The 14,515-nt window shown below is 53.9% G+C and overlaps 1 protein-coding gene across 3 annotated transcripts in view; it reads left to right on the plus strand.

The window, feature by feature from the left end:
* The window catches only part of spef2 (sperm flagellar 2), a 941,194-nt gene that overhangs the window by 307,801 nt on the left and 618,878 nt on the right, over positions 1-14,515 (plus strand). For 2 of the 3 annotated variants that reach the window (XM_072515585.1, XM_072515587.1), the window contains exon 12: positions 8,028-8,155. In XM_072515585.1, coding sequence (XP_072371686.1) covers positions 8,028-8,155 — 128 coding nt within the window. The remainder of the gene's footprint in view (positions 1-8,027; positions 8,156-14,515) is intronic. The other variant, XM_072515586.1, reaches the window with a different exon arrangement.

The following is a 14,515-nucleotide window of genomic DNA, read 5'->3' on the forward strand; positions in this document are numbered from 1 at the left end:
AGACCATAGATGGATGCGGAGACCCACTACAACGACGCCCAGACAGCGACCAGGGGCGTGATCGAGCGATGCTTCGGCCTCCTGAAGATGCGGGTCAGGTGCCAGGACCATCCGGAGGGGCCCCCCAGTGTAATGCTGAGTGGGTTGCCCGCATCATGTTGGCCCGCTGCGTCCTCCACAACATCGCACAGCAGAGGGACGACGGGCTGGAGGAGGCGAAGGAACGGCCATGAGGAGGATGCGGGGGGAGCGGGAGGATGAGCAGGTCACGGAGCCCAGGCAGGCACGGGAGGCGACACGACATGTGATCTTGAGCCAGTGCACATGGGACGCTCTGATCACCTCCAGGTTTATCAACACAGGGCAGGGGGGCTGGGCAGGGGCACAGACCCCCCCCCCCCCCCCCCCCCAGCCAACCCCTCTCCGTTATACATATCTGCCTCACTGCAGGGTGGGGGCTCTGGGTTGGCAGTAACAGCGGGTCTGGTCCATGGGCTGGAGGATGACGACAACCCGCTCTGTGATGAGCACTGGTTCTCCGCATCGTTTGACAATGTCTGACTCATTCCTGCATGCGAGCTGGGCATTCCATCGCACGGTCCCATCGAATCCCTGGGGTGGGGGAGCTGGGGACGGTCGGGTGGAGGAGAGGAGCCCAGCCCACCCACAGGGCCCACCACCCGCGCTCCCCCTCCGGCCAGCCCAGAGCAGCCCAACCCGCTCACCCGTCCGACCGAGCACCGAGCAGGTTGCAACAGTGGCAACAGGTGTTTAATGTGACAACATACATACAAATGTGTACCCTAGCCCCGACAACTAAGCTGTGCCCTGCACCCGGTTAATTTCTAACTAAAGTCGATTTTGCTTTCTTTTTAATTAATTAATTAACTTGAGGCTAGCAAATGTTGTGCCTTTGTTTAAGAAGGGCTGCAGGGAAAAGTCTGGGAACTACAGACCGGTGAGCCTAACGTCTGTGGTGGGTAAGTTTTTAGAAAATATTCTGAGAGACACAATCTAGAGGCATTTAGAGAGGCAAGAACTGATCAATAATAATAATAATCGTTATTGTCACAAGTAGGCTTACATTAACACTGCAATGAAGTTACTGTGAAAAGCCCCTAGTTGCCACATTCCGGCGCCTGTTCGGGTACACAGAGGGAGAATTCAGAATGTCCAATTCACCTAACAGCACGTCTTTCGGGACTTGTGGGAGGAAACCGGAGCACCCGGAGGAAACCCACGCAGACATGGGGAGAACGTGCAGACTCCGCACAGACAGTGACCCAAGCCGGGAATCGAACCAGGGTCCATAAGACCACAAGACATAGGAGCAGAATTAGGCCACTCGGCCCATCGAGTCTGCTCCGCCATTCAATCATGGCTGATATTTTTCTCATCCCCATTCTCCTGCCTTCTCCCCATAACCCCTGATCCCCTTATTAATCAAGAACCTATCTATCTCTGTCTTAAAGACACTCAGTGATTTGGCCTCCACAGCCTTCTGCGGCAAAGAGTTCCACAGATTCACCACCCTCTGGCTGAAGTGAATCGTGAACAAGGACTCCCAAGTCGCTTTGTGCTTCTGATTTCCTAAGCATTTCCTCATTTAGAAAATAGTCTATGCCTTCTTCCAAAGTGCATAACAAAGAACAAAGAAATGTACAGCACAGGAACAGGCCCTTCGGCCCTCCAAGCCCGTGCCGACCATACTGCCCGACTAAACTACAATCTTCTACACTTCCTGGGTCCATATCCCTCTATTCCCATCCTATTCATGTATTTGTCAAGATGCCCCTTAAATGTCACTATCGTCCCTGCTTCCACCACCTCCTCAGGTGGCGAGTTCCAGGCACCCACTACCCTCTGTGTAAAAAACTTGCCTCGTACATCTCAAAACCTTGCCCCTCTCACCTTAAACCTATGCCCCCTAGCAATTGACCCCTCTACCCTGGGGAAAAGCCTCTGACTATCCACTCTGTATATGCCCCTCATAATTTTATAGACCTCTATCAGGTCTCCCCTCAACCTCCTTCATTCCAGTGAGAACAAACCGAGTTTATTCAACCGCTCCTCATAGCTAATGCCCTCCATACCAGGCAACATTCTGGTAAATCTCTTCTGCACCCTCTCTAAAGCCTCCACATCCTTCTGGTAGTGTGGCGACCAGAATTGAACACTATACTCCAAGTGTGGCCTAACTAAGGTTCTATACAGCTGCAACATGACTTGCCAATTCTTCTCCTCAATGCCCCGGCCAATGAAGGCAAGCATGCCGTATGCCTTCTTGACTACCTTCTCCACCTGTGTTGCGCCTTTCAGTGACCTGTGGACCTGTACACCTAGATCTCTCTGACTTTCAATACTCTTGAGGGTTCTACCATTCACTGTATATTCCCTACCTGCATTAGACCTTCCAAAATGCATTACCTCACATTTGTCCGGATTAAACTCCATCTGCCATCTCTCCGCCCAAGTCTCCAGACAATCTAAATCCTGCTGTATCCTCAGACAGTCCTCATCGCTATCTGCAATTCCACCAACCTTTGTGTCGTCTGCAAACTTACTAATCAGACCAGTTATATTTTCCTCCAAATCATTTATATATACTACAAAGAGCAAAGGTCCCAGCACTGATCCCTGTGGAACACCACTGGTCACAGCCCTCCAATTAGAAAAGCATCCTTCCATTGCTACTCTCTGCCTTCTATGACCTAGCCAGTTCTGTATCCATCTTGCCAGCTCACCCCTGATCCCGTGTGACTTCACCTTTTGTACCAGTCTACCATGAGGGACCTTGTCAAAGACCTTACTGAAGTCCATATGGACAACATCCACTGCCCTACCTGCATCAACCATCTTAGTGACCTCGAAAAACTCTATCAAGTTAGTGAGACACGACCTCCCTTTCACAAAACCATGCTGCCTCTCACTAATACGTCCATTTTCTTCCAAACCTCACACTTTTCCACATTGTATTCCATCTGCCACTTCTTTACCCACTCTCCTAGCTTGTCCAAATCCTTCTGCAGCCCGCCTGCTTCCTCAATACTACCTGTCCCTCTACAGATCTTTGTATTATCTGCAAACATAGCAACAGTGCCTTCAGTTCCTTCTTCCAGATCATTAACGTATATTGTGAAAAGTTGTGGTCCCAGCACCAACCCCTGAGGCACACCTCTAGTCACCGGCTGCCATCCCTGGTGCTGTGAAGCAACAGTGCAAACCACTGTGCTGCCGTGCCACCCAACATGTAACTAGTGGGGCACCACAGGGATCTGTGATAGGCCCCCTACTCTTCACATTATGGTGCGGACGAGGGAACTAAATGTATTATCTGCATATTTGCGGATGATACGAAGTTGGGTGAGAGGGTGAGCTGTGAGGAGGATGCAGAGATGCTTCAGCGGGATTTGGACAGGCTGAGTGAGTGGGCACATGCACGGCAGATGCAGTATAATGTGGATAAATGTGAGGTTATCCACTTCGGTAGCAAAAATAGGAAGGCAGATTATTATTTGAATGGGTGTAAATTGAGAGAGGCGGATACTCAGCGAGACCTGGGTGTCCTCGTGCATCAGTCGCTGAAGGTAAGCGGCAGGTACAGCAGGCAGTAAAGAAGGCAAATGGTATGTTGGCCTTCACAGTGAGAGGATTTGAGTACAGGAATAGGGATGTTTTACTGAAATTGTACAGGACATTGGTGAGGCTCCTGTCATGTGAAAGTACCTTTAAGAAATGGGTGTTTATCAAATAGCTGCCGTGATGTCAGAGTGTGGGTGGAGCTGGGCTGTCTGTCTGCTTTACTTTCGCTTTGAGCTGGCAGCTACAGGGTGTGTTTAGTTTTGTTTTGCAGATTGGGAGCTGCATCCAGAGAAACTAGGAGTAATTCTGGTCTCTCTCTGTATGAAAGTAATGTCTTCAAATCACTTGCTAATCTAAAAGTGGTAACTGCTCTCAGTAGAGACTTTAAACCTGATGTCTGTGTTAAAGAGAGTATTTGTCTTCTGGACGTTGCAAGAAAAGATTAAGGGTTACTTATAGAGTACTGTATTCTTTGGGGGGAGTATTTGAGTTGATATTTGCTAAGATGTTTACTGTGTGTGTTTAAAAATGTTAACTGGAGGCAGAGATAGTGGCGGCAATGGACGAGGCAGAGGTAGTGGCGGCAATGGACGCAGAGAAGGCATTTGATAGGGTGGAGTGGGAGTATTTATGGGAAGTGTTAAGGAGGTTTGGGTTTGGGAACGGGTTTATTAGCTGGGTTAGACTTCTTTATGGGGCTCCAATGGCAAGCGTAGTTACAGGTCGACATAGATCGGAGTATTTCCGACTATATAGGGGAACAAGACAGGGATGCCGCTGTCTCCATTGTTGTTCGCGTTGGCAATTGAACCTCTGGCCATGGCGTTGAGAGACTCCAGGAAATGGAGAGGGGTGATTAGAGGGGGAGAAGAACACCGAGTCTCGTTATACGCGGATGACTTATTGTTATACGTGTCGGACCCAGCGGGGGGGATGATAGAGGTTATGCGAATTTTGAGGGGGTTCGGGGATTTCTCGGGGTATAGGCTCAACATGGGGAAGAGTGAATTATTTGTGATACATCCAGGGGACCAGAGTAGAGAGATAGAAGGCTTGCCTCTAAGGAAAGTGGAAAGAAACTTCCGATACCTGGGGATTCAGATCGCTAGGAGCTGGGGAACCTTGCACAGACTTAATCTGACACGGTTGGTAGAACAAATGGAGGAGGACTTCAAGAGGTGGGACATGCAGCCTCTATCGCTGGCGGGCAGGGTGCAAGCAATTAAGATGATGGTCCTCCCGAGGTTCTTATTTGTATTTCAATGTCTCCCTATACTAATCACCAAGACCTTTTTTAATAAAATAGACAGGAGCATCACGAGCTTCGTGTGGGCAGGGAAAGTTCCGAGAGTAAGGAGGGGGTTCCTTCAGCGTAGTAGGGACAGAGGAGGATTGGCATTACCGAACTTGGGCGATTACTATTGGGCCGCCAATGTGGCAATGATACGTAAATGGATGATGGAGGGTGAGGGAGCGGCGTGGAAAAGACTGGAGAGAAAGTCCTGTAAAGGGACGAGTTTAGAGGCGCTGGTGACGGCGCCGCTACCGATCTCACCTAAAATGTTTACCACGAACCCGGTGGTGGCGGCAACATTGAATATCTGGGGACAGTGGAGGCGACAGAGAGGGGTGCGGGGAGCCCTGGTGGGGTCCCCAATCAGGAACAACCATAGGTTCGCCCCAGGAAGAATGGATGGAGGATTTCAGAGCTGGTACCAGTTGGGAATTAGGAGGGTGGGAGATTTATTTATAGATGGGACTTTTGCGAGCTTGGGAGCATTGGAGGAAAAGTATAAGTTGCCCCGGGGAAATTTCTTGAGATATATGCAGGTGAGGGCGTTTACTAGACAACAGGTGAGGGAATTTCCGTTGCTCCCGACACAGGGGATACAGGACAGGGTGCTTTCAGGGGTGTGGGTCGGAGAGGGCAAGGTGTCAGAGATTTACCGAGAGATGAGGGAAGAGGGGGAGGAGTCGGTGGGCGAACTAAAAGGAAAGTGGGAAGAAGAACTAGGGGAGGAGATAGAGGAGGGTATGTGGGCTGATGCCCTAAGCAGGGTAAATTCCTCTTCCTCATGCGCCAGGCTTAGCCTGATTCAATTTAAGGTGCTACATAGAGCACACATAACGGGAGCAAGATTGAGCAGGTTCTTTGGAGTGGAGGACAAATGTGGGAGGTGTGGCGGGAGCCCGGCAAACCACGCACATATGTTTTGGGCGTGCCCGGCACTGGAAGGGTATTGGAAGGGAGTGACGGGAGTGATTTCGCGGGTGGTGAAGGCCCGGGTCAAACCAGGCTGGGGGTTAGCTCTATTTGGAGTTGCGGAAGAGCCGGGAGTGCAGGAGGCGAAAGAGGCCGACGTTGTGGCCTTTGCGTCCCTAGTAGCCCGGCGCAGGATCCTACTCATGTGGAAGGAGGCGAAACCCCCCGGACTGGAGGCCTGGGTAAACGATATGGCGGGGTTTATTAAACTGGAGCAGATAAAGTTTTCCCTGAGAGGATCGGCTCAAGGGTTCACCAGGCGGTGGCAGACATTTCTTGACTACCTAGAGGAACGTTAGAGGGAAGACAGATGACCAGCAGCAGCAACCCAGGGGGAGGTTTAGTTTAGTTTAGGTCAAAGATAAAGGGGTTTTGTTACTTGTGTATTGTTAAAAATGTCTGTATTGTTATTGTTGCGTTTGCTTTGTAAGAGGGGAAAAATTGTAGTTGGGGAAAAAAAATTTCAATAAAACATATTTTAAAAAAAAATGTTAACTGGATTCATAGAATAAACATTGGGCGGAATTCTCCGACCCCCCCGCCGGGTTGGAGAATCAGCACGGAGTCGCGCGAATCGCGCCACGCTGCCCCGACGCCGGGAAGCAATTCTCCGCAGAGCGGAGAATCGACGCCGGCGTGGTCGGTGTGGCGCCGGTCGGGGTATGCGCCGACTCTCTGACCCGGGCCGACACGGGCCGGCGTGCGGATTCTCCAGCCCGGATGGGCCGAACGGCCGTCACAAAAAATCCGAGTCCCGCCGGCGCTATTCTGACATCCTCTGAGCCGGCGGGACCTCGGCGTTGAAGGGTCCGGGTGCAGCTTGTGGGAGGGGGGTCCGACCCCGGGGGGGGGGCGGGGGCCTCCGTAGTGGCCTGACCCACGATTGGGGCCCACTGATCGGCGGGCCGGCCTCTCTGCCCCCCCGGCCATCTTTCCTCCGCGCCGGCTCCTGTCGCCCTGCACCATTTGGTGTCAGGGCCGGCGCGGGGAAGAAGGCCACTGCGCGTGCGTTGACCCCGCGGTGCCGGGCTCACGCCGGGATCGGCAGCTGGAGCGCCGTCCTAGCCCCATGTGGGCTGGAGAATGGGGTCCCGGAACGGACGCCGACGCCGGAGCAGAACACTCCCATTTTTACGCTGGCGTCGGCACTTAGCCGCCCGATGGGAGAATCCTGCCAATTGCTTTGGTTTAAAAATACTTCAGCTCTCTGTTGCAGCACACCTGTAAAGTGGGCCCTTGTGCTCCCCATAACCACAATCTATTTAAAGTTATGGGTCAGGTGAAGCCCACTTTGGGGTTCTCTAAACCCTGACCCGTAATAGTACACCTGGAGTAATGCGCAGTTTAGATGTCCATATCTGAGGAAGGATGTTCTTGCTATGGAGGGAGAGCCGCGAAGGTTTACCAGGCTGATTCCTGGGATGGCGGGACTGTCGTATGAGGAAAGACTAACGGTTCGGATTATATTCACTGGAGTTTAATAGAGTGAGAGGGGATCTCATAGAAACGTACAAAATTCTACCAGGATTGGACAGGGTAGATTCAGAAAGCATGTTCCCGATGGTGGGGGAGTCCAGAACTAGGGGTCATAGTTTGAGGATAAAGGGTAAACCTTTTAGGACTGAGGTGAGGAGAAATTTCTTCACCCAGAGAGCGGCGAATCTGTGGAATTCCCTCCCACAGAAAGTAGTTGAGGCCAAAACATTGTGTAATTTCAATAAGGAATTCGATACAGCTCTTGGGGCTAAAGGGATCGAGGGATATGGGGGGGGGGGGGGGGAGGCAGGATCAGGGTATTGAACTTGATGATCAGCCAGGATCATAATGAATGGCGGAGCAGGCTCGAGGGGCCAAATGGCCTCCTTCTGCTACTATTTTCTATGTATGTTTCTATGTACAAGGCGACCACACTGTGCACAGTCCACCTGGTGCGGTCTTCCCAATGCCTTGAATAGTAGGGAACAAATTCAAATTTTTCCCTTTGTTTAAGAATTGCTTGAACTGTTAACTGCAAATTTGTTAATTTGTTACTCATGTAATTAATTCTGAGTTTAAATTAATGTTTGTTATAATAGAAAGAGACCTATTGGTTTGTGATGTCACTCTTGTGGTGCAGTATCCATAGCTGGCTTCTCACATGGGAGAGATTTAAGTCACGGTCCAATTTCTCTGTCTGTCCCAGCTCTGCAGATTCGAGATCTCGTCCCAGACGCGTTAGTTCGAGCAGCTGTCCTCGCCTTCGAAGAGGGGGAGTGCATGGATGTCAATCAGACCCCGGAAGAGGGAACGGTATCGATGAAAGAGGTTGAGGTTGTGTTAATAATCAAGGCCACAAAACCGACCCACCCGATCCCATCACCACATCGCACTCCAACCCCGATCATCACCACATCGCACTCCAACCCCGATCATCACCACATCGCACTCCAACCCCGATCATCACCACATCGCACTCCAACCCCGATCATCACCACATCGCACTCCAACCCCGATCATCACCACATCGCACTCCAACGCCGATCATCACCACATCGCACTCCAACCCCGATCATCACCACATCGCACTCCAACCCCGATCATCACCACATCGCACTCCAACCCCGATCATCACCACATCGCACTCCAACCCCGATCATCACCACATCGCACTCCAACCCCGATCCCAACACCACATCGCACTCCAACCCCGATCATCACCACATCGCACTCCAACCCCGATCATCACCACATCGCACTCCAACCCCGATCATCACCACATCGCACTCCAACCCCGATCATCACCACATCGCACTCCAACCCCGATCATCACCACATCGCACTCCAACCCCGATCATCACCACATCGCACTCCAACCCCGATCATCACCACATCGCACTCCAACCCCGATCATCACCACATCGCACTCCAACCCCGATCATCACCACATCGCACTCCAACCCCGATCATCACCACATCGCACTCCAACCCCGATCATCACCACATCGCACTCCAACCCCGATCATCACCACATCGCACTCCAACGCCGATCATCACCACATCGCACTCCAACCCCGATCATCACCACATCGCACTCCAACCCCGATCATCACCACATCGCACTCCAACCCCGATCATCACCACATCGCACTCCAACCCCGATCATCACCACATCGCACTCCAACCCCGATCCCAACACCACATCGCACTCCAACCCCGATCATCACCACATCGCACTCCAACCCCGATCATCACCACATCGCACTCCAACCCCGATCATCACTACATCGCACTCCAACCCCGATCATCACCACATCGCACTCCAACCCCGATCATCACCACATCGCACTCCAACCCCGATCATCACCACATCGCACTCCAACCCCGATCATCACCACATCGCACTCCAACCCCGATCATCACCACATCGCACTCCAACCCCGATCATCATCACATCGCACTCCAACCCCGATCATCACCACATCGCACTCCAACCACGACCCCATCACCACATCGCACTCCAACCTCGATCATCACCACATCGCACTCCAACCCCGATCATCACCACATCGCACTCCAACCCCGATCCCATCACCACATCGCACTCGAACCCCGATCATCACCACATCGCACTCCAACCCCGATCCCATCACCACATCGCACTCCAACCCCGATCATCACCACATCGCACTCCAACCCCGATCATCACCACATCGCACTCCAACCCCGATCAGCACCACATCGCACTCCAACCCCGATCATCACCACATCGCACTCCAACCCCGATCATCACCACATCGCACTCCAACCACGACCCCATCACCACATCGCACTCCAACCCCGATCATCACCACATCGCACTCCAACCCCGATCATCACCACATCGCACTCCAACCCCGATCATCACCACATCGCACTCGAACCCCGATCATCACCACATCGCACTCCAACCCCGATCATCACCACATCGCACTCCAACCCCGATCATCACCACATCGCACTCCAACCACGACCCCATCACCACATCGCACTCCAACCCCGATCATCACCACATCGCACTCCAACCCCGATCATCACCACATCGCACTCCAACCCCGATCATCACCACATCGCACTCCAACCCCGATCATCACCACATCGCACTCCAACCCCGATCATCACCACATCGCACTCCAACCCCGATCATCACCACATCGCACTCCAACCCCGATCATCACCACATCGCACTCCAACCCCGATCATCACCACATCGCACTCCAACCCCGATCATCACCACATCGCACTCCAACCCCGATCATCACCACATCGCACTCCAACCCCGATCCCATCACCACATCGCACTCCAACCCCGATCATCACCACATCGCGCTCCAACCCCGATCATCACCACATCGCACTCCAACCCCGATCCCGTCACCACATCGCACTCCAACCCCGATCATCACCACATCGCACTCCAACCCCGATCATCACCACATCGCACTCCAACCCCGATCATCACCACTTCGCACTCCAACCCCGATCACCACCACATCGCACTCCAACCCCGATCATCACCACATCGCACTCCAACCCCGATCCCATCACCACATCGCACACCAACCCCGATCACCACCACATCGCACTCCGACCCCGATCATCACCACATCGCACTCCAACCCCGATCATCACCACATCGCACTCCAACCCCGATCATCACCACATCGCACTCCAACCCCGATTCCTTCACCACATCGCACTCCAACCCCGATCATCACCACATCGCACCCCGATCCCATCACCACATCGCACTCCAACCCCGATCATCACCACATCGCACTCCAACCCCGATCCCATCACCACATCGCACTCCAACCCCGATCATCACCACATCGCACTCCAACCCCGATCATCACCACATCGCACTCCAACCCCGATCCCATCACCACATCGCACTCCAACCCCGATCATCACCACATCGCGCTCCAACCCCGATCATCACCACATCGCACTCCAACCCCGATCCCGTCACCACATCGCACTCCAACCCCGATCCCATCACCACATCGCACTCCAACCCCGATCATCACCACATCGCACTCCAACCCCGATCATCACCACATCGCACTCCAACCCCGATCATCACCACATCGCACTCCAACCCCGATCATCACCACATCGCACTCCAACCCCGATCATCACCACATCGCACTCCAACCCCGATCATCACCACATCGCACTCCAACCCCGATCATCACCACATCGCACTCCAACCACGATCATCACCATATCGCACTCCAACCCCGATCATCACCACATCGCACTCCAACCCCGATCATCACCACATCGCACTCCAATCCCGATCATCACCACATCGCACTCCAACCCCGATCCCATCACCATATCGCACTCCAACCCCGATCATCACCACATCGCACTCCAACCCCGATCATCACCACATCGCACTCCAACCCCGATCTCAACACCACATCGCACTCCAACCCCGATCATCACCACATCGCACTCCAACCCCGATCATCACCACATCGCACTCCAACCCCGATCATCACCACATCGCACTCCAACCCCGATCATCACCACATCGCACTCCAACCCCGATCATCCCCACATCGCACTCCAACCCCGATCATCACCACATCGCACTCCAACCCAGATCATCACCACATCGCACTCCAACCCCGATCATCACCACATCGCACTCCAACCCCGATCCCATCACCACATCGCACTCCAACCCCGATCATCACCACATCGCACTCCAACCCCGATCATCACCACATCGCACTCCAACCCCGATCCCAACACCACATCGCACTCCAACCACGATACCATCACCACATCGCACTCCAACCCCGATCATCACCGCATCGCACTCCAACCCCGATCATCACCGCATCGCACTCCAACCCCGATCATCACCACATCGCACTCCAACCCCGATCATCACCACATCGCACTCCAACCCCGATCATCACCACATCGCACTCCAACCCCGATCATCACCACATCGCACTCCAACCCCGATCATCACCACATTGCACTCCAACCCCGATCCCAACACCACATCGCACTCCAACCACGATCATCACCGCATCGCACTCCAACCCCGATCATTACCGCATCGCACTCCAACCCCGATCATCACCACATCGCACTCCAACCCCGATCATCACCACATCGCACTCCAACCCCGATCATCACCACATCGCACTCCAACCCCGATCATCACCACATCGCACTCCAACCCCGATCCCATCACCACATCGCACTCCAACCCCGATCCCATCACCACATCGCACTCCAACCCCGATCATCACCACATCGCACTCCAACCCCGATCATCACCACATCGCACTCCAACCCCGATCATCACCACATCGCACTCCAACCCCGATCAGCACCACATCGCACTCGAACCCCGATTCCTTCACCACATCGCACTCCAACCCAGATCATCACCACATCGCACTCCAACCCCGATCATCACCACATCGCACTCCAACCCCGATCATCACCACATCGCACTCCAACCCCGATCATAACCACATCGCACTCCAACCCCGATCATCACCACATCGCACTCCAACCCCGATCATCACCGCATCGCACTCCAACCCCGATCATCACCGCATCGCACTCCAACCCCGATCATCACCACATCGCACTCCAACCCCGATCATCACCACATCGCACTCCAACCCCGATCATCACCGCATCGCACTCCAACCCCGATCATCACCGCATCGCACTCCAACCCCGATCATCACCACATCGCACTCCAACCCCGATCATCACCGCATCGCACTCCAACCCCGATCATCACCACATCGCACTCCAACCCCGATCATCACCACATCGCACTCCAACCCCGATCATCACCACATCGCACTCCAACCCCGATCATCACCACATCGCACTCCAACCCCGATCATCACCACATCGCACTCCAACCCCGATCATCACCACATCGCACTCCAACCCCGATCATCACCACATCGCACTCCAATCCCGATCATCAACACATCGCACTCCAACCCCGATCATCACCACATCGCACTCCAACCCCGATCATCACCACATCGCACTCCAACCCCGATCATCACCACATCGCACTCCAACCCCGATCATCACCACATCGCACTCCAATCCCGATCATCACCACATCGCACTCCAACCCCGATCATCACCACATCGCACTCCAACCCCGATCATCACCACATCGCACTCCAACCCCGATCACTCACCACATCGCACTCCGACCCCGATCATCACCACATCGCACTCCAACCCCGATCATCACCACATCGCACTTCAACCCCGATCATCACCACATCGCAGTCCAACCCCGATCATCACCACATCGCACTCCAACCCCGATCATCACCACTTCGCACTCCAACCCCGATCACCACCACATCGCACTCCAACCCCGATCATCACCACATCGCACTCCAACCCCGATCCCATCACCACATCGCACACCAACCCCGATCACCACCACATCGCACTCCGACCCCGATCATCACCACATCGCACTCCAACCCCAATCATCACCACATCGCACTCCAACCCCGATCATCACCACATCGCACTCCAACCCCGATTCCTTCACCACATCGCACTCCAACCCCGATCATCACCACATCGCACCCCGATCCCATCACCACATCGCACTCCAACCCCGATCATCACCACATCGCACTCCAACCCCGATCCCATCACCACATCGCACTCCAACCCCGATCATCACCACATCGCACTCCAACCCCGATCATCACCACATCGCACTCCAACCCCGATCATCACCACATCGCACTCCAACCCCGATCATCAACACATCGCACTCCAACCCCGATCCCAACACCACATCGCACTCCAACCCCGATCATCACCACATCGCACTCCAACCCCGATCATCACCACATCGCACTCCAACCCCGATTCCTTCACCACATCGCACTCCAACCCCGATCATCACCACATCGCACTCCAACCCCGATCATCACCACATCGCACTCCAACCCCGATCATCACCACATCGCACTCCAACCCCGATCATCACCACATCGCACTCCAACCCCGATCCCAACACCACATCGCACTCCAACCCCGATCATCACCACATCGCACTCCAACCCCGATTCCTTCACCACATCGCACTCCAATCCCGATCATCACCACATCGCACTCCAACCCCGATCCCATCACCACATCGCACTCCAACCCCGATCATCACCACATCGCACTCCAACCCCGATCTTCACCACATCGCACTCCAACCCCGATCATCACCACATCGCACTCCAACCCCGATCATCCCCACATCGCACTCCAACCCCGATCATCACCACATCGCACTCCAACCCCGATCATCACCACATCGCACTCCAACTCCGATCATCACCACATCGCACTCCAACCCCAATCATCACCACATCGCACTCCAACCCCGATCATCACCACATCGCACTCCAACCCCGATCATCACCACGTCGCACTCCAACCCCGATCATCACCACATCGCACTCCAACCCCGATCATCACCACATCGCACTCCAACCCCGATCATCACCACATCGCACTCCAACCCCGATCATCACCACATCGCACTCCAACCCCGATCATCACCACATCGCACTCCAACCCCGATCATCCCCACATCGCACTCCAACCCCGATCATCCCCACATCGCAC

This window comes from Scyliorhinus torazame, chromosome 9 (genome assembly GCF_047496885.1).
Source record: "Scyliorhinus torazame isolate Kashiwa2021f chromosome 9, sScyTor2.1, whole genome shotgun sequence".
In the NCBI taxonomy this organism is placed as follows: Eukaryota; Metazoa; Chordata; class Chondrichthyes; order Carcharhiniformes; family Scyliorhinidae; genus Scyliorhinus; species Scyliorhinus torazame.